The 26018-nt window shown below is 47.0% G+C and overlaps 1 protein-coding gene across 8 annotated transcripts in view; it reads left to right on the forward strand.

The window, feature by feature from the left end:
• ARHGAP26 (Rho GTPase activating protein 26) overlaps nt 1-26018 on the forward strand; it is a 484190-nt gene that overhangs the window by 109188 nt on the left and 348984 nt on the right. For 7 of the 8 annotated variants that reach the window (XR_002646893.3, XM_022589981.3, XM_089909436.1 and 4 more), the window contains 5 exons: nt 4800-4895; nt 6519-6580; nt 11562-11633; nt 17112-17213; nt 23808-23918. Coding sequence is in view for 7 of the 8 variants with exons in the window: in XM_022589981.3 (XP_022445689.1) it covers nt 4800-4895; nt 6519-6580; nt 11562-11633; nt 17112-17213; nt 23808-23918 (443 nt within the window). In the remaining variant the exon portion in view is untranslated. The remainder of the gene's footprint in view (nt 1-4799; nt 4896-6518; nt 6581-11561; nt 11634-17111; nt 17214-23807; nt 23919-26018) is intronic. The other variant, XM_089909435.1, reaches the window with a different exon arrangement.

Raw genomic sequence — 26018 nt, forward strand, 5'->3', positions numbered from 1 at the left:
CAGGGAGGGGCAGCTGCAGTTATCCAGGCAATGGGGGTATTTGGTTTAGGGGTTGCTGGTAGTGATGGAGTGTGCAGAACCGAGATACTTAGGAGGCAAAATGGACAGACTTGGGAAGGACACCGTTGCCGTCAAGGACGATGCATGGGTGTCTGACTCTGACTTGTGTGGCAGGATGAATGATGGTGCCCTTTGCCCAATGAAGGACATAGGAAGGGGCCCTTGGTTGGCTCTCTGGGGAGCCGGTAGGAGGGGAGAGAGAATTTCATTTTGAGTGTGTTGAGTTTTACCTGGGAATGGGGCTTGTGGGGAAAAGCTGTAACCTCTCGGGCTCACGTCCACCTCTCAGCTCTCATCGTGGGTCCTCTCATCTGGGGAATCTCAGACACTCCAGACAAGACAAGTTGTGTTGCTGTGGCCAATCAGATGGATGCAACAGGCTTTGAGGGCTACCTTGTTCAGCCCTGTCCTAGGCACTCATTGTGCATTGTGATACAAAACCACTCATGAATAGTTCCAGAGTCATTCTAAATGCGGGGTGATGGGGCACAGAGTGTAAGTGTAATGTGGCTTTCAGAGAAGGGAGACATTAACAGGGCCTAGGGACTTTGGTGTTCTTGTGTTTGAAGCAGCCAGGAGGCCAATCCTTTTGCAAGTGCTTCTTTCGGCAGTTGGTCTTTATTAACTGTAACCAGTTTGTAAGTCCAGGAACATGTGACAGAGTAGCAACACGTTTTAAGGGTAGTTATATCCGATCTTGGTAACTTTGGAGGTCAGATGCACTGAAAATAAATATAATTGTAAGGTTACCTTGAGTCCTTCATTATGTGCGTGTTCATGAGCCTGTGTGTTTGTGCACATGTGTGTTAAGTTTTACCAAAGGAAAAAAAGGAAGTGGCTTGACTGGTGCTATTACTGGTAAAGCTTGTGTAAATCAAGGTATATTCTAACTTAAAAAATTAGGATAGGGCTTCCCTGGTGGCGCAGTGGTTGAGAGTCTGCCTGCCGATGCAGGGGACACGGGTTCATGCCCCGGTCCGGGAGGATCCCACGTGCCGCGGAGCGGCTGGGCCCGTGAGCCATGGCCGCTCAGCCTGCGCGTCCGGAGCCTGTGCTCCGCAACGGGAGAGGCCACAGCAGTGAGAGGCCCGTGTACCGCAAAAAAACAAAACAAAACAAAAATCAGGATAAACCAGCTGTTTTGGTGAAAGAAAGGTTTATGCTTGGCTTACTCTCTTAAACTCTGCAGAATTAGTGTCTGCTGTGGCAGAGCATGGCGTCTCCAGGAAGAGAAGGGCACTTTTCTCTTGTCCCCCAGTGAGCAGGCAGCTTTAGGAGCAGCCTGTCAGGGCCCAGACTTCCAGCTGCTTCCATATCCCGACCCGCCTGGCCTCCTCACTCAACGGCAGAGCCTCCTTAACTGTGTAAAGCAGATCCTTGTCCTCCCCAGAGGCTGCCAGTCACGCCTTCTCCCCACTCTGGCCAGCATTCTGCCTTTCTAGCAACAGATGTTTCTGCAAAGTAAATATTATTGCCTCTGCTTGGCTGCTCGCTGTGTCTTGCACTGCCTGAACATGAAACAGTGGGGTTATATGAGCAGGGGGCCACGGAGCTTGGCATGCACCCAGCGCCAGCCTCCCCGCCTTCTCCTCTCCTCTTACTGGAATGTGCATGTGAGATTCCTGTGAGCATCGGAGTGAAGGGCTCCAGAAAAAAGTCTCTGTGCAGCTGCATATCCAACATGATCACCTGCATAAGATGCCAGCACTCTTACTGGGTGGCAGTAGCCAGGAGGCAGTGGCCCTTGGGTGTTCTCTTTCTGATGTCCTCTCTGTTGTCCCAAGTAATGCAGAGGAGTTGATCCGAACGGGGTGAGGCAGCAGGGTGTGCCCACAAGGACCTCAGTTCAGAGGACTCGGTCGAGTTGCAGATCCACTTCTTAGAGGTTGTGTGCTCTTATGTCAGTCCTTTAACTTCTCTGAGCTCTCAGTACCAGTGATCATGCTTGCCTTCCCTGGGTTCTGTTACTGGGGGACTAATGCATTAAGGAAGAGTAGCCCAGCCTTGAATAGAACTGAAGCTGACAGTGTACAGAGTGCTTCCCCCGTGCGTCTCGCTGGCTATCCTGACAGCCCCGCAGCTTCGGTGGGTCTCCTCACTCAGGGGGTGACAACTTCTGTGAGGTGAGTTGACAGAGACTTTATGACTAACCCAGGATTAGCTACATAGCTGGTAAATGGTGGAGCTGCAACTCGAACCTAGGGGCCAGTGGAGGTTGGGGTGAGGGCAAGGGGCTGGGGAAGGGGTTGACCAGTGTAGAACCAGGACCCCATGTAACACAAGTGGAGAAGGGAGGCTCTCCAAAGCAAGCTGGAGATGATGTTCCTAAGTTAGGGGAGTAGATGCTGAATAAGGAAACAGCAGGTGTCCACTGTACCTTTACCCAGAGAGTGCTGTGTCTGGCATGTGTCGTTCAAGCCCATGGTGAGTTTCTTTTCAGATTCCAGTAACTGGGCTTCTCACTCTACCCAGCTGTCCTCCTGGGCCCACAGCCCAGCATTGACTCCATACCAGGACTCGTTACCTAATCTCCCATCCAGGGCACCGGCCTCTTTATTGGCTTCGTGGGGCCCACAGCGCTTCTCGGGGTGTGCTGTGTGCCACCGCACAGGGAATCAGGTTACCTTCTGGTTGTAAGCTAACGGGCCTGCTCCTGGTTCAGTGGGCCTGCTGTGGAAGGCCCCACAGAGGCCCCGTCGTGCATTATGAGCCACTCCTTGATCCTTCCTGGCAGCTGCCCCTGGCAGCATGGCTTTTCAGGTGTGTGCCGGGAACTTTCCCAAGCCTGGCTGACTTCTCTCTCTTTTTCCACTTTGTTGAGAAGATGGTCCAGCTTGAGTCCTGCATGCTCTATTGGGGAGGCACAGGGGGGTTGCTGAATGGATAGAGGAGCAGTCCTGTTCTTACTCTTTGCTCAGGCCTTTCTCTGTGAGTTCTGATCAGGGGAACATTCTGGCAAAGCCAAGACTGAGTACCACCTGCCCAAGACTGAGTACCATGCACTCCACATGTGGGGCCTCTCGGAGGGCTTTGTCTTTGTCTGGGAAAGATTATTCTCTCTCGTTTTCTTCCTGCCTGCCTGTGGCCGCCCCTGTCCTTCCTCCCCACAGTGTTCTGACTTTCAGATGCATCTGTTTCTTTCTTGACTTGCCAGGGACTGATGTGTGTTCTCGGGGATCTCCTCAGCCTGGGTTGGCCAGTCTTAAGAGATGCCTGATTTCCCTGTCGGCATCTTTGGACTTCTGGCCAAGGAGCATTCCATTTAATTGACCGAACCAGGGAGAGACCAGAGACTGCTGGCCGTTGGCTCCTGTGTTCTCCTCCACTCCAAGTGCCTTTCTCTTCTGGTGTCGAGTGAGTGGAGGGCCTTGCACAAGCCACGGCTAGCTGGGGACCCGCGTCATCCGAGCTCAGGTTGGGAGGGTGGTCCCGGAGCAGGAGCCCCTGGTATCCATACGGTGGTCGGAGCCTCAGACCTGAGAACAGCAGGACGGCCCTGCTTGGCTCTTCCACTGGCACCGTTGCTTGGAACGAACACTGGGATCGGAGAACTCAACACTGGCAGCTGGATTTGTGTACAGTCCCCCAGCCCCCTCCTCCATACACGCGCGTTATTCATCATGTACTGAGCAGGGTGCAGTGCCAGGTACCTGGAGAGGAAACACACAAACCAGCAGATGGAAAAAACGTGACCCCTAACCTCGAGGGACAAATCTAAGAGCTGAAGAGAAGGGCTGAGGATCATGGATGCTTATATTCCAAGAGGCTCTGTTGATCTGTGAAGCCAGAATCCCCGCCCTCCGCTCCCCCCAGTACCTTATTAAAGCCAGACCTCGTTGCCGGTTATGCTGCATCTTTCCCTCCTCTGGGAATTGGAACATAATGCCATTTCCCCTTCAATGAGGGAAACATGTCCGAGGGTAATTTGAATGATTAGCCTCATCTGCAGGAAGGCTGCACGTGGAATTAAGTTAAGCGTGTTTGTGCCTAGCAGCCTTGTCTGTCAGGCCACTTAAAGGTGCCTCGGTGGTTTATACCCTTAACAGAAGCTGAGGGTTCAGGAAGGATCATTGGCTTTTATTACTGTCTTAAATGAAAGCTTATTTTTTAAATTTGACAAGGGCCTCCAAGAGGTTTCTTTATAGATACCATGTGTGGGGTGTGTTTTTACCGCAACTCAGAACACTGCCAGGGCTTTGTTCTCGGGGCAGCGGTGGAACGAGGTGACCCAGGAAACTGGTTCAGGTGGAGATTCGTCAGGTTGGCGGCTGCTCTGCTTTGAGTGGAGCCCAGAGGGTTCTGAGAACTCGGGCCTCCCGCGTCCTTGAGTCGGAAGGGGTGGTCTGGTTGCTCCTGTGAAGTTCCAAGCCCTTTGTGCCAGCTCCCTTGTGCGTTGCACTGGGATGGAGGTATTGTTGAGTCTCATGTGAGGGCAGCTTCACTGACCCCCACGGGTGTCAGCTGGAGGCGGCAGGACTCGATGCGTAGCCTGAGGAATTAGAGAGTGAGGACCAGACTTGTTAAAGCAAATGTAGCAAAGATATTAACTTCTGAATTATTTCATGTTATAAACAAGTATTCACTCTTTTGAATTTACATTCTTTTGTGCTCTGAGATGGACTCAGGAACAGATCTGCTAGCTGCTGTATTAGTAAAAGGACTAAAAAGTGCAGGAAACATGAAAGCAGGTTTATTTCAGTAATTCGTATTTTTTACTCTTTTTTTCCCTTTTTTGCTAGATTTGTCTTCAGCGAAGCGGAAATTTGCAGATTCCTTAAATGAATTTAAGTTTCAGTGCATAGGAGATGCAGAAACAGATGATGAAATGTGCATAGGTAAGTTCTCACCACACGCAAGAGTTTAAAAAGTCCACTGCGTACCACAGCTTTCAGTGTCCTCCCTGAGTCTTTCCCCTGGAATAGGGAGTATGTAAGTGTTGTAAATTAAGAAGTCAGTATTAAGAGTGGAGCGGGCAGAGTTGAGTGAAGGTCAGGGCCCGGGGCTCTCCAGGGCTTCTCCTCAGAGCCCTGGGATTGCAGTGGCTCTCACCCTGCGGCCTGCAGGAGAAAGCGGGAAGGTTCGCTGTGGGGCTCCTGTCTCTGCCCTCTGTTAGCGTTCTGCTTCTGGCTGGCTCTGCAACGTTCTTCCCCCAACCACAGTACTTTAGAATTAGAGCAAAAGCAGAACACGGGTAGATGGGAGAAGAGTTAGATCAGAGGTTGCAGGTGATGGCTCATGGGCTGAGGTCCTAATGCAGCCATGTTTTCTTGGGCGCTCATATTTTAAAATTGAATTACCATGGAAGTTGAATTTATGTAAAGTTCCAGTTTTCTAGCTTCTTTGAAAATTGGGGAGCCTGAGCAGCCGTTCCCTCATTCTGCCCTGGCAACAGTTGGCTAGAGCTCCGTAGCCGTCGCTGCCTTCAGATGGGGAGAGGAGCTCCGTGTCTGGGTCACGGCCCTCTCCCATGCATTTTCCTTAACAAGAGGCTGCGAGCGGAGGTTACCATTTGTTAGCTTTGCAGCGCCGTGTCGCTCTTCACCATCCCCTGTCCATCTTCTGTGGGCAACACTGAGCACAGAGGATTTGCAATGTCAAGACACCTGTCTTTGTCAGGGCCTAGTCATTGCACCTTATTCTTCCATTGGGCATCTTGGTTGATTCCATTAAGTGAGGAAGAGTTGAGCAAGTTACATTGAATTAAGTCACCAAATGCTTATGGATTCCCTGTTAGCATGCAGAAAATCAGGATCTGGGGATGAGCAGAGGGAATTGGGAGACAGCTGAGAGCGGTGAAAACGTATCATTGTTGTAACTCCTGAATATACAGATGTTTTTCCCAGCATTACATGAATGTCTCGAATATCCTTAGGGCTATTGTATTCAATGCTTATTGCCTTTGGAATAATCCCGGCGAAAGAGACTGTCCACATCTGACTGCTGTGCTGCCAGCTGTGTTGCAGTAATAAGGGGCTCGAGGACTCAGAGAGGAGGAACCCAAGGAAAAGCCAGAGATGTGGCTTCCAATGCCAGCAGTGTTGTTTGTTTAGCTCTGGTGCAAAGAAACGGTTGGGTTCTGACGCAACCCCACGACAAAGGTTGAGGAGGTCAAATCCTGGGCAGGAAATCCTTGAACTCCAGAGAGGAACTCTGCCTGGTCCAGCCTGGAGCCTGGGAGCTGGCCAGCATCCCATCAGTCTTGGGTTCTCTCAGGAATAGGCAGGTCTTTTCCTTGAAGGAAACCCTTCCCTAGCTAGAGTGCCCGGTGGATTATCCTGCATTTCTGGGTCATCCTTAATGGTTAATGATGAAAAGATAAGGGGAGCCTTGGGAAGAGTTGTCTTTAGGTCTCTGCATATGCCAAGGGATTTCAGTCCATAACACAATAGCTGTATCTGGAAGGGTTCCCAAAGGCCTGTCACTCTACTTCCACCTCATGGCCTCTTTCTCTTTTTCAGCAAGGTCTTTGCAGGAGTTTGCCACTGTCCTCAGGAATCTTGAAGATGAACGGATACGGATGGTGAGTATGGCTGGGCTGCCCTTGGTCCTGGACAGTGTGGTCACATCGAGGGAACACAGGATTTGTTGTCAGAAGAACAGGGTTTGAGTCCAGGCTCTGCCACTTGAGTGCTCTGGGCTCCTGAGCAAGCCTCATCTTCTCATCCTTGCTGGGTTTGAAACCTTTTGTAAATATTTAAAGGATTACCCTGGATAACTTAGAACCACATTGTTGTCCTCCTAAAGATTCACTATAAGGTGTATATATAAAGTATATGACTTAAGGTGGGTCTTTTGAATTATTTAACTTTTGGGAGCCGGAGATTCCTTACTGGCAGAATGGGAATGAAGGTGCCCCACCCTGCTCCCCTCCTTCTCACCTTATTAAACCCATCCAAGAGCTCTCCTTCACTTTTTTTTTTTTTTTTTTGTGATACGTGGGCCTCTCACTGTTGTGGCCTCTCCTGTTGCGGAGCACAGGCTCCAGACGCGCAGGCCCAGCGGCCATGGCTCACGGGCCCAGCCGCTCCGCGGCACGTGAGATCTTCCTGGACTGGGGCACAAACCCGTGTCCCCCGCATCGGCAGGCGGACTCTCAACCACTGTGCCACCAGGGAAGCCCCTCCTTCACTTTTAGTTCCAGGGTATCTGACGCAGTGCCTGCCATGTTGGTAGGCATCCAATCAAGGGGTACTTAGTAAATGATGGGAACTATAAGAAGTTCTTCAAAGAGAGGCAGTGTGCAAATCCAAGAATCAAACACTGATCTCCAGGTTCTTAAGAGAGATCTTCTGTACAAGGCTTTATTCTGATGTGGTTCAGCAATCATAGGTGAGGGATTTTGGATCCACAGGAAGCTCTTTGGGGCCTCCCTCTTATTCCTAAGACATCAGGAATGAAGCTGCATGCTGATCTGTCGCCAGGTGGGCTTGTCTCTAGGCAGCAGTGCTCCAGAGGCCCAGGGAAGAGTCATCAATGAGGATTTTTCTTCTCTTTCCATACTAACAGCCAGTGGTTTCAGGACTAAGTCTACTGTGTTAGTCTGCTCGGGTTGCCGTAACAAATTTCCGTAGACTGGGTGGCTTAAACGACAAACATTTATTTTTCACAGTTGTGGAGACTGAGTAGTCCAAAATCAAGTTGCTGGCTGATTTGGTTCCTGGTGAGGGCCCTCTTCCTGGCTTGCAGACAGCCACCTCTTTGCTGTTTTCTCACAGGGCAGAGAAAAGGTTGGGGAAACTGTCCTGTCTCTTACAAGGTCACTAATCCCATCACGAGGATTCTCTCCTCATGACCTAATTATCTCCAAAGGCTCCATCTCCAAATATCAATACTATCACATAGGGGGTGTTAAAAGATAAACTGAGGCACGTTTAATTTTTAAGTTTATTTAAACAAAAATTGATTCAAGGGGGTTTCTCCGGTGGCGCAGTGGTTGAGAGTCTGCCTGCCGATGCAGGGGACGCGGGTTCATGCCCTGGTCCGGGAAGATCCCACGTGCCGCAGAGCGCCTGGGCCCGTGAGCCATGGCCGCTGGGCCTGCGCGTCTGGAGCCTGTGCTCCGCAATGGGAGAGGCCACAGCGGTGAGAGGCCCGCGTACCAAAAAAAAAAAAAAAAAAAAAATTGATTCAAATTGGGGAGAACCAACCCGGAAGTGGTTAGGAGCACTCCATCAACAGGAGGTAGGGCAAAGACTTTTATATAGCAGATGTGTAAACAAAGCAAGGAAATTATTTGATTGGCTCTAGCTTAAGCGGTTGCCTTATTTGGGAAAGTCTAGTTGTTTGTAATTGGTTTCGGCTTCTTAGATTTCAGTTTCTTAACCTTGAGGTTTTGGTTTGCTTATGTAGGCTGCTAAGGCATTAGAGTCACCTCAATCTAATGGCATCCTTGTTTAATTTAATGGGGGTTAGGGCTTCAATATATGAATTTTGGAGGGGATGCAGTTCAGTTCACAGCCTCTACCAAGACATGTAGCCATGCATTTTCTACTTTAACCCTCATGATGACTCTGTGAAGTGGGACCTTTATCATCACCGTTGTCCAGATGAAGATACCAAGGTTTACAGCTGTTAAGTAACATGCCCAAGATCACACAGTTTAATAAGTCACACAGTCTGGATTCAAACCCAAGTGCGTGTGATACCAAAGCAGCTGGCATTTCTTTAAAACTCCAACCAGAGCAGAAGCCTCTCACTTTCTGCTCTGCGGAGAGAGACACTATTTGCCTTGATTGCTCACTGCTGGGTGCCTGAACCAGAATCAGGAGGGTGGCGGCGGCGGCGGCAGCAGCAGCAGCAGCAGCAGCAGCAGCAGCAGGGATGGTAGTGGGTGGAGGCAGAGGAAGGCTTGTGTGTTTGTGCACGTGCTAGTGCCTCAGAAAGGGAAGTGATTCTTTTGAGTCTGATTCTTGGCAGAGTTATTATTTGGGGGTGGAGGGTATGGTGAGCAAATCACGATGAATACCCTGCAGATTGCTAAGGTCTGGGGTAAGGGAACAATGACTGGATTATACTTTCCAGCTTGCCTCTGCAATTTTATTATTAATGTCAGTGAATCTAGTTTCTACTGTCTGTGTCTGAGTATCTGGCCATTGCAAGCCCCTTCCTTACCTCCTCACCCTGTGACAGCTTCATCATCAATTCAGCTTAGCCTAGCAAAGCTGTACCTTCTTTGGGAAGCCTTCCTGACTCCCCAAATGGGATATTTGGCCATCCCTTGTGTTTTCTGAATGTCTAGTTCATGCCTCTGATTCTGCATGTACCACACTGTGTCCTGAGAGTCACTGCACGTGTCTGTGAGTTCTTTTTTTGTTTTTCTTTTTTTTTTTTTTGGCGGTACGTGGGCCTCTCACTGTTGCGGCCTCTCCCGTTGCGGAGCATAGGCTCCGGACGCGCAGGCTCAGCGGCCACGGCTCACGGGCCCAGCCGCTCCGCGGCATGTGGGATCTTCCCGGACCGGGGCACGAACCTGTGTCCCCTGCATCGGCAGGCAGACTCTCAACCACTGCACCACCAGGGAAGCCCGAAATATGAGTTCTTGAAGGGCAGAGAATGGACTGCTGTGCCTCGAATATCAGCACAGTGCTTGGAACTGAGTGGAAATCACATAGTCATAGAATCTTAGACCCAGACAGACCGTATTCCTCACCGTGTGCAGTCCCTCATTTAAGAGCTAAGAAAAGTGAGGTCTCCTGAAGGCTGATGGCGTGCTGTAGCAGGACTGGGACAAGGACTTGGGTGTCCTGATTCCCAGGTGGGAAGTTAGGGCTTTTGTATATTTAGCATCTAGTTAGGGCTGGATTCTCTCCCATGGGTGTCCACTGGAACAACTTGGGGAGTTTAAAAAACACTGTTGCCTGGATCGAAGTACAGAGATTCTAATTTATTGGTCTGGAGTGTGGCCTGGACATCGGGAATTTTAAAAGCTCCCCAGGTGAGCCTAACCTTCGGCTAATGTTGAGAACCAATGGCTTAGTGGCTGAGAGCTCCATTGTGAGTTTCAGAGACTTACACTTGATTTGTGGAAAAGACTGAAATAAGTGAGCCAAAAAGCAACATCAAATGACAATAAAAATCAAGCAAGTTAAATAACATTGCAACACTCTAGAGTTAAAATGCTCTCTTTTAAAGTAAGTGCTCTCAAAATTGAAGAAAAGGCAAGTGGCAATAAATTTGGAGACCTGCCACCTTCTACCCCTCACATTGTCTATTAGTTCTTTGCTGTCTCCATCTATGGCTTCTGGCATTTACCCTGTTGATTTCATTGCAATGGATAGGCATGTGATTTAGAAAAATAATGCTTTGTTGTGACGAGATTCCTGAAATAATTAGTTGAATGACGAGTGAGCAATGAATGACTTAAAAGGAAAGCTTGTAAAATATTGTGCTGTGTTAGAAAAGACCATAGAATCTTAGAGCTGGAGCAATCCACCCCACTCATTTTGCAGATGAGGAAATTAGAGCCCAGAGAGGTTAAATGTTTTGCCTGTGGTCACACAGTTGGCAGCCAATCAAGAAATCATTCTTTCATTTAGTCATTGAAAAATGTTTGAGTGCTCCTTTTTTCAGCACTCTTCTGTGTTTTGGGGATGGTGGTAGACAAGTGAACATTTACAAGAGGGTGGCGTGTGTGTGTGCACGTGTGTGCGCATGCATGTGCACGTCTTGTAATGCTGAACCAGAAAACTTCAGCTGGCTTACATCTTCTGAAGAAAACACTTGGTGGGGTAGTGGGAAGTTTCTTTGGATTGCATTGGTGGTCAGAGAAGGCCTCTCTAAAGAGGTGACCTGAATTACAATAAGTAATGAGTTGTGCACACAAGTATTTGGGGACAAAGCATCTGAGGGAACAGCCAAATGCAAAGGCTCAGAAGTGGGGCAGGTTTGGCCCATTTGAGGTGCATTCGGGTGACCGTTTAGTTGAGGGCAGGACCTGAGGGGGTGAGCGCGGTGAGATGAAGTTGAAAGGCAGCCAGTGGCCAGGAGGTACAAGTGACCTGATCCCCGTCCAGAACAGGTAGGGCTACACAGAATCAGGCTTGGGTGGTTTTCATGCCACCAAAAGTGGAGGATTTTTTGGGGGGAGGGTTAACCTAGACTCAGTGTTGACCTCCTTTAAATATATCTACTTAAATATAACTTGGCTGAATGAGCATTTACAAGAAGATGTCACCTGAAGCTTGAAATTTAGACCCTGCTCTGCCACCAATTCCGCTCTGCCATCAGTGTGGTTGCTTACACTTTTAGAGGTCCTCATTTTTATTTTTAAAGAATCTATCTTACTCATGCACAGGAAGAATGCTGTGTTTTGAACCGATGACTAGATTTTGATTTGGCCTGCTGTTGGGTCAGGTGTAAGGAAGAGATGACACGTGCACCATTGTGCTTACTGAGATCTTATACTGAAGCATGTGGAGGCCTTTTGTGCCAGCACTGCTGTGGTTCTTTACTGACCCTGCCTCTCTGTCCCCCTCCCCGACCCCTCTGCTTTTCCTCTCCAGATTGAGAATGCCAGCGAAGTGCTCATCACTCCCTTGGAGAAATTTCGAAAGGAGCAGATTGGGGCTGCCAAGGTGAGAATTTCGCAAGCCTTGTTCTTGGGTTTTAGGGCAGGAGGTCTGGAAAACACAAAACCTTCTTCAGAAGATCTAAGCCCACCATTTTCAGGGAATCCTGGGCAAATAAGCTTAGAGCCCAGCTCATCTGTTCTTTACAAGTGTCTGAAGTAAGACTGAGGGGTCAACCCCAGAGCTGTCATTCTGTTGTTTTGACATCTAATCATGTTGTGCTAGTTCATAAATCATCCAAAGGAAGAAACCACGCCTCCTTTGTGTGAGTAGATACCTGTGTGTTTGGACACCATGGAACTGTATGTTTGTGGAGGTCCAGGACTGGAGCCTAGGACAGGGGTTGCAAATAGGCCCCTGGGGGCATGGGGACCCTCTTCTTAGCCCACTTTAGCTGTGTATGAAAAGGAGCCCTCTGTCATTAGACCTTTACATTTTTTTCAAGAGAAACTGAAAAGTTAAAGAGTTTTGTATGAAATTTCCTGGCTTTCAAAAAATGCTGGCAAATAATTTAAAAATATATATTACACATTGTGCAAGTCAAAAAGCGGGACTGCTTCAACCCAGAGGTCACCGTTTGTTATAGCTGACCTGGAGGGACTGTAGCTGAAAGTTGGCTGACTCTAACCTGTTACTGAAAGACTGAGAAGGAAATTTTATTCATTTTTTAAAGGTGGATTCTCTGGGGTCCCCTGCCCTGTGATAAATCACTAGACAACCCTAGCGAGATTGACCTTCAGTAGAGTGTTAGAGACCACCTGCGGGAAAGATGTTTTCATTGGAATCAATGAAAGCAAAAAGATTTTCAAGATTTTCTTCCTGTTTTTTTTTTTTTCCCCCCCCTGGAGCTGTGAGTCATTCGGCCGCAGTCCCTTGTGCCACCTGCAGGGGGTTTTGGGCAACATCACCCTCTTACTTGCGGAGAAGGTGTGGATTTTACTCAGTTGTGAAATGGCCTTGAGAGATGCCTGCCTGTAGGTGGGAAAAACATAGCTGAAGTGTAACGAAGTGCGCTCACCCCTCGGCCCCCAACTAAGTGCATGTGCTTTCTAAAAATGAATATGATTAGGACGTGACAGAGATGTTCGGTTCAGTCAGGGTTATTCAGAGGGAGGAATGGCCCTAGTTTGAAGGAGGGACCATGGCCAAGATTCTTCTTCCACTGTTACAGCACTTCCCTACCAACTTTACAGTTTTCATTTATGAAGATATTGGAACTCATTGGTCTTCTGTCAGAGGTTAAGGAATGTATAATTTAAAGGAAGTCTTATTCCACTAAGATTTTGTCCGAGACTTGGAAACAAGCCCAGGGATGGATGGGAAAATGCCGAGTGCCCCTCCCTGAGTTCTCAGACCCAAGGAGCACTGTCTCTTTCGTGGCCTTGGGGCCTGTGCTTTCCCCTCCCGCAAACACACAGTGGCTCATTCACTGAGTTTTCTTTCCAGAAGTCACTTCTCCAGTAGGCGTCTCCTGACGCCTCTCACTCCAGCCTCTTCCCTGGGCGGCGTGGGGGTTACCATAGTTACCACGGAGGAAGAGCAGAAGGCTCAGTGGGTTCCTTTGGGGTTAGTATCAGTGATCCGAGTGACAGGAGCAGGTACTTTGCTGGGGGCTATAGATGGTGAGAAACACAAGAATTAAAAAATTTATATGCAATAGTCACTCACCAAAACATGTTTCCCCTCACACACATTCTCTTCTCTCATTCCTGTTGAAGAATGAGGTGATGACGTTGGGGATGATTTCTCATCCCTCCCCCTTCGTTATTTTATTTTTTTCAGTCTACCTGTTCCTCTTCCCCACCCCCCATCCCCGTACATGTATATTACATGTGTTTAAGAGAACACAGAGAAACAACCCCTCTACTAGGCCATCTAGGGAGCAGACTCAGGAATACCTCAAAGACCTTACTTCTGGGGCTTCCCTGGTGGAGCAGTGGTTGAGAGTCCGCCTGCTGACGCAGGGGACACGGGTTTGTGCCCCGGTCTGGGAAGATCCCACATGCTGCGGAGCGGCTGGGCCCGTGAGCCGTGGCCACTGAGCCTGTGCGTCCGGAGCCTGTGCTCCGCAACGGGAGAGGCCACAACAGTGAGGGGCCCGCGTACCGCAAAAAAAAAAAAAAAAAGACCTTACTTCTGAAGTCTGCCCGTGTGATGCTAAAATTACCCTTCCTCCTCCTCCCAGGTCTGGTGCACTTCGGTTGCTATAACAACCTGTTGCTACTTGCAGGAAGCCGAAGTTAGAGTTCTGGGGGTGAAGGCTGCATGTGAGGAGGATTCTTGTGCTAACGTGGCTGCTCTGGGGTAGGGCGGACCCTGGGGCTTGGCATAGCTGTGGCCCTGCTTTTAGATTTCTGAGTTTGGGGGAGTTTATTTTCCCTGCAGCCGAAGCTGGGCTCTCCAGTGAAGGTAGAATAGACATCAGAGAGAGTGGCTAAGAGTGGGACTGCTTGAGTCCAAATCCCACTTGTGCCGCTTGCATGTAAATGGAGAGGTTGCTGACCTTCTCCACACGTTTCCTGAGCTGAGAAGTGGGGATACTGAGAGTGCTTACCTTACAGAGTTATTATGAGGAAGAAATGAGTGAACTCTTATAAAGTGCCGCTCAGAACACTGTCATAAAATCATTTGACGTTAACTATTCTATTCGATACACACAGTTCATTCCTAAAAAACAGGGGAGAGCCTGCTGTGTACCCGGCACCGTGCTCCACACTGCTGTTCGGTGCAGGTAAATGCAGATGTGGTCACCGTGCTCATGGTGTGCAGGGAGAAAGGCACTGGACAGCATGGTATGAATAAGCGTGTGACTGCAAGTTGTGGTGGGTGCTGTGACGGGTCGCCTTCATGGACGTGGAACTTGGAAAGCAAGTGGTGTCCTAATGAGGAGGAGGTGGGGTTAGATGATGGACCACATCATTGCCGCCGCCACCAGCGTCATCAGCACTGAATTCTATCGAGCACTTTCCATGTGCCAGACACTCTACCAAGCACTGGATATGGTTTATCTCATTTAGTCCTGACAGTCCTACGATGGGATGAGTGTTCTTTTGCTTTTTTTTGTTAGACAGTCTCTGAGCTGAAAGGGGAGACTTGTGCCATTATTTCGTCTAGTCATCCTTAGTTTATAGATGAGGGAACTGAGTCCCAGAGGGGTAGTGGTTTGTATGGAGTTGGGTATAATTTCCAGGATCCTAACTCTGTCCTGGATCCATTTCACCACCCACCGTGGACTCCCTGGAAGGGCAACACCATCTCCGTACCTGAGTGACTGAGTCTTACCACCCTCCTGTCTTCTAAGAACGTGATCTCAATCCTAGAGGAGTTATTCCCCCAAAGGTCGAGTTGGCAGAAAGTCACAGAATGCCAGTGACTCATGTTGCTGAGCCCTTTCTCACCTCTGGCCCGCTGGACTGTGCTGGCGCAGGGTTCTCTTTTGGGGGTTGTCGACGAGGCTGGTGGAGTGCCTGTGCGAGCATCAGTCAGAGTTGGAACCCCAGCTCAAAGTCGCTGACTTCCGTGAAAGAAAAGCATTGCTCGAGTCAAGTGTCTTGCCTGTACCTCTCCTCGTTTGAAGGAGTAATGTCTCCTCCAGCTTTGTCTTCACATGCTTCTGCGTGTTTGTTTGTGTATGTAAAACTTTCAAGCAAAATTCAGATTTATAGAAATGGATACATACCAGCTCAAATGGGTAATATGATGATTCTGCCCACTCTGTGAGGCTTAGAGTCTTGCCGTTGACCAGATAAATGGTGTTCTGCTGTCACGGGTGCTGTTCAGAGCTTCCGGTGACGGCTTCTTGGTAATGCCTCCACGCGTAGGCCCAGTGTGTTCTGCTCAGAGCATCTGCACTTACCAGTCTGGAAGGCTCCACCCTGCCCCTTACGAGGTGGGCAGGTCTTGGATCATACCTCCCCTCCCCAGTGAGGCCTCTCTGGAGCACTTCTCTGCAGGAATCTCTGGGACTGCACCCTGTTTGTTTCCTTCGTGGCACCTGCGGCGGTCTGGAATCAGGCTGTTTGTTTACTGGTTAATTGTGTTTCTCCTTCTGCTGGAACAGCCCCACCACGAGGGTGGGGCCGTTTCTGCCTTGTATTGTATTACGTTTCCAGTGCCTGAAGGATCCTAACACAGAGCGCTTGCTTGTTATATCGTCATTAAATGAAGAGATGTATCTGAGCTTCCTTATCTGGCCGCAATTTTTTTCTCCTCTTGTAAGCCTTGGAGTTGCAGAAAAATATCTGCTGTGGGCTCCACGTGAGTCAAAAGCCGGAATGATGCACCCAGTTAGTACATTTGACCCTGTTTACCAGGCCATGGTAGACCTTCTTTCAGTCCCCTTGTCCGCCATCCCTACTGAAATGTGGAGGGAAGACAGACCGCCTATGACAGTGTTTCCAGGTGTGGCTGAGAATGTGGACTTGGAGGCAGCTTGTCCTGGGCTCGGACTCCAGCTCCGTCACTCTCTGTGACTTTTTACAGAAGTTAACTTCCCGCATCTAAGTTTTCTTATCTGTAAAATAAGGAATAGAAATAGAACTTCAGTGACTTTGGGGGAGCAGGGATTATTCTGTGTAATATGAGATATATATATATATATATTTTTTTTTTACTTTGAAAGCAATAATATAGGATAATAAACATTTCCCAAATGGAGGAAAAAAAAATCACCCATTATCCCATTTTCTTAACTCATGTATTTTCACTGAAGTATCTTCCCATCTAATGTTTGTCTGTAGGTAGACACATTCTCTGTAGGATGCACCGAGTTTGTATCATGCTAGCCTTCCTAGTTATGTTTATTGGATGCCCCATACTTTAATTATCCCAAATTCTATTTTTGGGCAGCAATGTTGCTGCTGCTTTTTTTTTTTTTTTTTTTTGCTATTATAAATGATGCCACAGTGAACATATTTGGGAAGATAATGTCTTCTTTGTTTTGAATTACTCCTCAGCTTAAAGACCCATATGTGATATTATTGCGTCAAGGAATATTTAGGTCTACAAATTAAGACATACTTTGTGAACACAGTTAAAGCTGGATCTACTCTTAGTCTAGACTTGTCCCATTTAAGGTGTAAGTGGATCTTCCTGTTTGGGGATTAGCTTCACAGGTAACTTCCCTTCTTCCTTTGGCTTTGAAAATACTTGTGAATTAGAAACTAGAGATTTCTGTTTTACAACTGAAATTTCTAGAAGGTGGAATCCTGGCTCTGCCACTATGAAATGCTGGTATTTACCTCATTTCTGGCATAGTAGTGGCACCTCTGTGATAGACCCTTAAAACGGTTGGGCTGTTGTTGATGGGTGGTTGCTTGCTTTCATGGCATTATTGGAAGAGTAGGAGATGGGTGGTGTGCCACTGTTCTGGGTCTGAGGGAATGACGAAGCCATGAAGATGAGCAGGAAGAGTTTGACCCAGGTTGCTTTCATTCCTGCAACATTTTAGTCTTTTTCTCCTTTCCTCTTTTTTGTTTTTGCCAGGAAGCCAAAAAGAAGTATGACAAGGAGACAGAGAAGTATTGTGGCATCTTAGAAAAACACTTGAATTTGTCTTCCAAAAAGAAAGAATCTCAGCTGCAGGAGGTAAGAAACTTTACTAGTGTCTGAATAAAGTGATTAATCTTTCCATGGTGCTGTGGATATGTTCTGGTTACTCTCTGCTGGAGCTTCATTCTGATCCCTCATTCCACGCTTGCTGCCCGCATTGCCTTTGTCCCTTCCCGATGCAGCCACGCTGTACGGCTGTCGTGCCTGTCCATGGCAAGGAACATGCAGCTGGTCCAGATCACCCTAATCACTAGACTGTGCTTCTTCCTTTCAAACTGAGATCTGTTTTCCTGTTTCTCTCACCCTTGACCTTGATTCTGTACTCTCTTACCCTGCCTTTCGACCTCCTCCTTACATCACTGATTTGAAATGTTAGCATCTGAAACACTTTGGTCATCCTTCCTTAATGTGAAATGAAAAAAAAATTATTCCAACCAGTGCTTGACATTAGTCTTTTTTTTTTTTAAGCAGTATTTTATTGTCTCATGTATTTTGTGCTTAGGAACTTTGTTTCAAAAAAGTAAATTCTCTGGTCTGCCCCTGTTTTATTTGGATTTGCATGGGGTCTTTTTAAAGAGTAGTTCTCTTGGAAAGAAAAGTCAGATTTGTGGCCTTGGAGCTGTGACCATTTTTATTTAGTTCATGGGGATTTGCATGGCGAGGGGGTTTATGTTCTGGGGAGACAGGGCAGTTTGCTAGTGGAACTCCAAACTTGGCTACATGAATATCATCTTGTTTAGCTCTTAACAATTTGCTTGAACTGTCTCAGGTGTGTGCTGAAGCGAGGCTATGGCTTCCAAGCTAGCCCTCATTCTTCAGTTTCCTTTCTTTTTGAGCAAATTCCTTGCCAGTACTTCTGTTCATATGAAGATGGTAGGGTCAGAGGTTGAAAGATGAGGATTACTCAGGAGATGGTGGAGCCCAGGATTTGTTACACACCCTCAGTTAGGAAGTGTGCTCAGAACTCTTTCTTTGAAATGAGTGTTTGAATCAGTTGTTTGAGTGATGGATACAGACTTATTAACAGGAAGTGTTTATAGTGGGCTTTGCAGATCAGTTCTTGGCCAACCAAGCAGCAGCAATTGTATTTGGGGTGAGCTGTAGGAAGTAAGAAACTGCTGACCTTTCCTTGAAGATTTTTTGCTTGAGTTAGGGAGAAAGAAGCCAACGCAGGAGGAAGAGATTCTTGAAGTAGCAAAGCTGCTCGGGTAAATCTTGTCAAATGTGATTGAGAAGGTTAAGGAAATGCTGATTTTCACTGGATGATACAGAAAAGGCTATTCCCAGCTCTACACGGGTCTATGGGCACTAGGAGATACCCAAGGATATGTGAATTGTCCGTGATAAATACGTAATTCCATTTAGGATCTGTCCTGATCGGTTATCATTCTTCTAACATCATTTGGCGTTTAGGGTTTGGAAACGATAGGGAAAGGCATTTTGGCTGGAGCTCACAATCACCAGATCTGGCTAACTCTGTAGTTCCTAAGCAGTTAGGTGACCATGCACCATGAGTGCAGTTATTCACAGCTGAGAGAATATGTGATTGTTCTAGCACCTACTGGTACTGGGAGGCCCACAGTACAGTTATCCTACCTGCATGACTTCACAAGAGTGAGGCTGCTTCTCCTCTCGGTCTGCTCTCTCCATGCCTGGCTCCTGGTGAGTTGGTCTGGAATGAGTCCTACATTTTCTTTTAGGGCTGTGCCAATAGCATCTCCCCCGAGATAGCAATATGGGGACCAGAACACTGGACTGGCAGAGATACCTTCTTTACAAGGCTTGCTCTGCTATGTAGTTGACTGTGTGACCTGGGACAAGTACTTGGTCTCTCTGAGCTCTAGTTCCTTTGTAAAATACTCATAAAATACCTGTCCTGCCTACTTCATGTATGAGAAGGTAAATTACAGCCGCTACACAAATATAAAGTATTATCCCCATAACTGGCCTGTTCCTCCCCCTCCCCTGCTCCCAAATTGGATGGCATTCTTCCTGGCTGCCTTAGTCTGTTCAGGCTGCTATAACAGAATACCCTAGACTGGGTGGCTTATAAACAACAGAAATTTGTTTCTGACAGTTCTGGATATCGGGAAGCCCAGGATCAAGGCACTGGCATATTTGGTGTCTGGTGAGGCCTGCTTCCCAGTTCGTAGATGGCTGTCTTCTAGCTGTCTCCTCACATGGCAGAAAGGGTGAGGGAGCCCCCTTGGCCTCTTTTGTAAGGACTCTATCCTCATGACCTAATCACCTCCCAAGGGCCCCACCCAAATGCGATCACACTGGGGATTAGGTTTCATCATATGAACGTAGTGGTGAGGTGGGCAAACATTCTGTCTGCAGCACTGACTGTCAGTATTTATCTCAGTGGAAACTTTTTCATTATGCTTTTTTGTTACAATCCTTGTCTTTTTTTTTACCCATTCACACTTCCTAAATACTTTGAAGGCAAGGAGTGGGCTGCAGGTCTTTCTTGCAAGTCCTGGTCTGTTCTCAAGCATTGCTTTTTATACCTAAGTTGAATTAAATTGAATAAAAAATCTCATAATAATAACAATAATAATGATAATATTTTTACTAACAACAATAATAATAGCAGCCAGTGTTTACTGAATGCATATTTATGTACCATGGCGCCATGTTAAGCACTTTATGTGGAATCTGCTCAAATCCTCATAACCCCCCTATGAAGTACAGGTGGATTCCATCTCTTTTACATAGGAGGAGACTGAGGCTCAAAGATGTTTAAATAGCCTGCCTATAGCTAGTCAGCAAGGATTTGAACCTTGGCTCCTGACTCTGGAGCCGTTTCCCTTAACCCAGTAAGCTCTTCTCTGGCCATCTTGTGGGGAAGGATGTTGCTGGGCTGCCTGCCAGCCATTGTTATTCAATGCGAGTGTCAAGCTAAGAGAATTGGAGAGCGGGAGGGACCTTGGTGATCCCCTGGTTAAACCTCTTAGAATTTCGTATGCAGGACCTGAGTTCCTTGCAGAGGTTACGTGATTTACTCAAGGTCTTCTAGCTATTTAGTGATGATTTTCCTTACATTTATTAAAAGATCAACTTTTAACAATATTATGAATCACCTACTACACATTTAACGGAAGCTACTTCCTTTGATGGTCCAGAATTATTCCCTGATTGCAGGCCTGAATGAATACTTGTAAATTCTAGCCCATCCTGGACCTCTGGTGGCTGAAATGACTGGGCAGCGATGTGGAGTGACACTGCCATCTAGTGGAAGACTTTTTAAAAGCCAGTGTTTTCTTCAGTGGCTCAGAAGCTGGCTTCAAAGATAATAAATCATTCCTTGGACAAATTATTTCTTGGACGCTTCTGTGAAAGTCCGTTCAGGAGTTGGGTGTGTTGTGGGGAGTGAAATGAATGATCGGAACCTACAGTCTAGGAGAATTTTTTTCTTTTCCAAGAAGCACAGAATGGTTGGTGGGTCTTGGACAAGCTGGTAGATTGACAGCTTCTTAAGTAACAGGGCAGGGGAACTGCCCGCCCAGGGGTTGGAATCTGGCTTCTGATTCCATCACAAGAGGAGCTAAGGATGTGGTAAATTCTATGGCCCATATGAGAGGGGCATTGGCAGGAGCAAGCTACCATTCCACTCGGGATTTCATCTTCCTTTTCCTTTGGAAATGCATTGTTATGCTTTTTTTCTCAGTGCTGGGCCACATAGAGATCAATTCATTTATTCCTCAAGCATCAGTTGAATGTTTGCTGTGGGCCAGGCCCTGTTCGGGATCTGGAATGGAAAAGTGAGGCAAGGCCTTTGCTGTTATCGACTTTATATTCTAGTAGGCAATACATGAAAAGAGAGAGAAATAAGTAAGAATTTCATGTAGTGATAAGGAAATAAATTGGGAGATGTGATAGAGACTCCCTGGGGTAACATACCTAAAATAACGTCATTGTAGGCTTCTCTAAAGAGGTGACATTTGAATTGAGACCAGAAGGAAGAGAAAGAGCAAGCTGGGTGAAAAGCTAGGACAATGTTCTTTAAATTATGGGTGTGTCATAAGATCTGAGTTACTGGGCCATGACATAGAATAGGCTAGACTAGAGTGAAAAATATGAAAGTGTGTTGCACCTAATTATAAATGTTTGTTTATTGGGTCATAATGTAAAAGGTATTTCTTACTGTGCATTAAAGTTTAAAAAAATTGAATATTTATCTAGGGGAAGAGGTTTTCAGGCAGAAGGAACAGCAAGTGCAAAGATTGCATGGCAAGAAAGAGTTTGGAGTGTCGGAGGGTAGCTAGGAGCCCCAGCTGGAGCTCAGTGGGAGAGGGGTAAGGAAGGAGGGCTGGGCCGGTTCCTCAGGGTCTTCAGACCATGGGAGAGGCCAGGGGGAGGTGTTGAGGGAGCTGTGAGAACAGCTGATGGAGATTTTAGGAAAGGTATTCTGGCTGCTGGGTGGAGGCTGGATTGCGGGAGCAGAGAAAGAAAGCTGGGAGGCCAGTGAGGAGAGGGTTGGAACCGCCCAGAGAAGATGTGGCTGGCTTAGGGTAGGAGCAGGGATTACAGCCCATCTGCTCAGATGTCCCTGGTGATAACCCCCAGTGTGCACAGAACACTTCCTGGTTTTCAAATGTCCACATCCTTTAGCTCATTTTCTCTTTGAAACAGCTCTACTCAGAGCAAGGGCAGATCATAACATCTCCAGCCTTCAGGTGTGGGGAAGAGACCTGGAGAGGATAAGTGACTGGAGCGGGTCCCACCGGCTATAAAATGATAGAACTGCAACTCCCACCCAGATTGTTGCTCTCCTGGCTCTCTCACTGATGCTGGGCTCTGCTCTTCTTCTCAGAGGACTTTGCTCCTGGCTCCTCCAGCCCTGCCTAACTTGCAGCTTTTCCGAATGACTTTTATTTCTGTTGTGTCTCACTTGGCAAGCCCAAGCAGAGAGGATGTATCGGGGGTGTGGGGGAGGTCAGGGAAATAGATGCATCCCTAGTTGTAAGTGTGTTGGATTTGCATTGTGAGAAATGAAGGACTACAGGGACTTAACGGGCCTTAGCCGGCAGGAGCCCAGGTGGAAGGTGTGTCAGGCACTGGTCCACCGGCTACACCTGGCAGGGGGCGTGGTGCAAGCACTTTCTGAAACCCGGTCTCCAAATAAAGCTCTGTCAGTGCTCAGACATCAGCTCTCCTGCTTGGAGGCTTAGGTGATGCCCCCAGGCTTAGCCCTTCATTTTGGTTTTGTGCAGCTGTTACTTAGGGGACTGCCTTCTGCATATTAATATGGAAGTTGCCCCGCGAGGAAGTTGCTAGCAGGAGACTTGAATGGAGTCTTTTGGGTTGTTTCATGGCACCTTGTGCTTTTCCAGAGTTTGTCATTTTCTTTTTATTTACATGATTATTTAATTATCTCTTTTCCTCGTCATGCTGTGAACTCCATGAATGAATGAATGAATGGCCAGCTCCTTAAGATGTCAGGTTAGCAATACCATATTTGGTATAATGAAGTAGAAGGTCTGTCCCAGTTTTGTTCTGCAGGAATCTTGACAAAGGAACACTGAAAGAAATACTCCTTTGGGGGCTTTGTCTTTGTAAAGTATGTTATCGAATGACATACTTCATTTCTAAAGAAAAGAGTGGAAAGGGTATGAGCTTTATAGTGATAGTTAAGGTACTTCCCAGCACATGCTCATTTTCTCCCCTGGGTTCTGGATCCCAGATCAGCGGCTTAATTGTAGCCAGGTGTGGACCTTTACAGCCCACACACCTGCACAGAGAGGGAGGTGAGGTTCCGAGGCAGCAATGTAATTACTCTGCTTGGGGTAAACTAATAGTTCATCCTCGTCCAAAGAAAGTATGTGCGACCGTGTGAAAATGTTCTTTTCTGAGGTCCCCTGCCCCCTGTCAGCTTGTTTTGTTCATTTAGAAGGATGGGAGGAGGATGGCCCTGCATGTTTTCTTTTTCTCTTTAAAAATCTGTCTTGTGTGGAACTTAGGTCGGCCCTAGGGTGTGGGGAGGTGGTAGAGTCTAGTGGTTTAGGAATGTGCAGGGGTCTTGGAGGCAGATCAGCCAGGACAGAAATCCCAGCTCTGCCTTGTACCAACTAGGTCAGGTTCCTTAACGTTAGCAGATTTCATTTACTTCCTGTAAATTACGGGTAAGGATATCTTCTTTTTAGGAACGTAATGAGGGTTAAATAACTGAAAGTATAATGAGGATTGAATAAGATAATGATGTACAGCTTTTTTTTTTTTTTTTTTTTTTTTTTTTTGCGGTACGCAGGCCTCTCACTGCTGTGGCCTCTCCCATTTATGGGGCACAGGCTCCGGACGCGCAGGCCCAGCCAGCAGCCATGGCCCACAGGCCCAGCCGCTCCGCGGCACGTGGGACCCTCCTGGACCGGGGCATGAACCCGCGTCCCCTGCATTGGCAGGCGGACTCTCAACCACTGCGCCACCAGGGAAGCCCTGATGTACAGCTTTATGGGCATGGTTCCTGGCACAAAATTAGCGCTTGGGTAACCATGATCATTGTTCTTATTTCTGCTTCATGCTACTGGATTTGTTTTTAAAAGCCATCTCCAGAGATTTTTTTGCCTGCTTGCTGAATCCTCTCCTCAGATAGTGACCTGATTTTTCTCTGAAATTCCATCTTGTTTGTAGGCAGACAGCCAAGTGGACCTGGTCCGGCAGCATTTCTATGAAGTATCCCTGGAGTATGTCTTCAAGGTGCAAGAAGTCCAAGAGAGAAAGATGTTTGAGTTCGTGGAGCCTGTAAGTAGATGCTCAAGGTTTCATTGTGTACCCAGACTTTCATCCCCCACCCCCTCATTCCAACTACCTAGATGACGAAATGCTCTAAGTTGTTAATGAAGAGATTGACCAGCCCTGACGCTGTGCCTTCTGCTAGTAACAGTGCTTGGTCAACTGGCTACCCTGGGTTCTTCCCAGTACAACCACAGACATGGGTGTAGAGCATTCAGCAATGGTTCCGTCCTCTAGCTACCTTGCGTTGTGCTGGTTGGTTTCCAAGTCAGAGTAGGGGAGGGGAGGAGTTTTCATCTTGCCAAACAATAGTGATGACACCTTAACTTTCCTCCTTCCTTCCCTGTTTCTTCTCTCCTTCAAGTAACGCAAGTGTAGCAGTAACCCAAGGAAACCATTCTCTTTTTGCCTCCTAAATTCAAAGCCCCTCCTTATCCCAGGCATGTATTAAAAGATGCGATATAAAGCAATTTCTCACTCTAAGTTTGTTATAACCAAGCAGCATGGAGATCGTTCTGAGTGAATTGTGATGGGATTTGGACTTGGACAGAATGTTCCATTGGGCATGAAGGGTTGCAGTGTGGGGACACGTCTGGCTGTAGCTTAGGCCACCCCAGTGTGGTTGTGGTTTTGTGCAGATGTGGTATTGCTCTACCCCTCTGTGGCACTAGTGTTCAGAATCCATGGAAACACCAAATAAGCATGTGGGCCTCAATTTAAAACTCTTGCAGATCTTGAATTTTTCAGCTGAATGCAACCTCTGATCTAGACCCAAGCCTGGGGTCTCTATACAAATGAGATTACCTACCTAGATTTAAGAAAGTGATTTTCTTAAGCAAATAACAAAACTATAAGAAACTGAAAGAAAGTGACTGCTCTTTTTGGTCAAGAATGTTCTGTGCCCTGTTTCTAATTTATAAACTTTGGGGATGCTTTTTAGGCACGTAGACTTACTGGTAGTTTCAAGACTCCATTTGGCCTTGGAATTTGTTGCGTCCATCTTTTACTTTGCTGGAGCTATTTTGATCTTGGGAGTCTACTCCCAGCCATGTCATCTGGCAGATTCTTCAAAGCTATTAATTACCTCAGTCTTATCTGAATAATGGAAACTTTAGAGCCAGCTTCCTTTCCAGCAATGATCTCTGCCAAGATCTCAGGTCAAAATCCACATCTTTCTGCAGGGTCTGTGAGATGGGGAAAGCCATCTGTCAGAGAAAGCAAGCTTCTTGATTTCCCTGCTTGGGGTCCAGAGGTGTTAAAACTAGCCATTCAATCACAGGTTGACTAAAAGAAAGTCTCATCTCTCTTGTGGCTGGAGGAGGAATTCAAACGCTGTCATGAAGAATTAGCCTTTGGCCTTTTCACTTGCTTTTACTAGAATTTCTAGAGGAAAAAAACCCAGTGTGATTCTCATAATCTTTATGTATACTTTGGTCGATATTATTCTATAAATACCTGATTTTGATGAGTTGCATTTTAATTGACCCATCCTATTTTTGAGTTGTTTTTTTTCTGTGTCCATTTTGATGTCTCCATAGAGTGAATCAGATATCGTATCTGTTAGCTTTTGCTGGCTAACAGATAACCATAAAACCTCATACAACAATAGACGTTTATTTCTTACGCATCTGTGGGGTTCATCTAGTCTAGGCTGGGCTCAGCTGGTTGACTCTGCTCATCTAGGTGGGCTTTCCTCTCCTCCTCCCCCACCGTATCCTCCTCCTACCTTTCTTCCTCCTCTTTTTTTCTTTTTTAAAGAAATCTATAAAGATTTATCCTTCTGTTTCCTGGCATGCTACTGTAGTATATCAGTGTCTTAGGTTTTTTGAGAGGCAGTGTAGCATCATCGTCAAGGGCTCTAGAACCAGACTGCCTGCATTTAAATCCCAGCTCAGCCATTTTCCAGCTACGCATTCTGGGGGAAGTTAGTTTTTGAGCCTTAGTTTTCCCCTCTGTGAAATGGGTATAATAATACCACTTATCTTATAAAGACGTTAGGAGGATTACCTGAGTTTATCCAGGTAAGATGCTTAGAATAGAGCTAACCTAAGTAACACCCAGTTATTATATAATTGCTTATTAGGACCCAGTTAGTGATTATTTTTTATT

This window comes from Delphinapterus leucas, chromosome 3, assembly GCF_059928025.1.
Source record: "Delphinapterus leucas isolate spDelLeu-1000000601 "Yukka" chromosome 3, BTC_Dleu_Yukka2, whole genome shotgun sequence".
In the NCBI taxonomy this organism is placed as follows: Eukaryota; Metazoa; Chordata; class Mammalia; order Artiodactyla; family Monodontidae; genus Delphinapterus; species Delphinapterus leucas.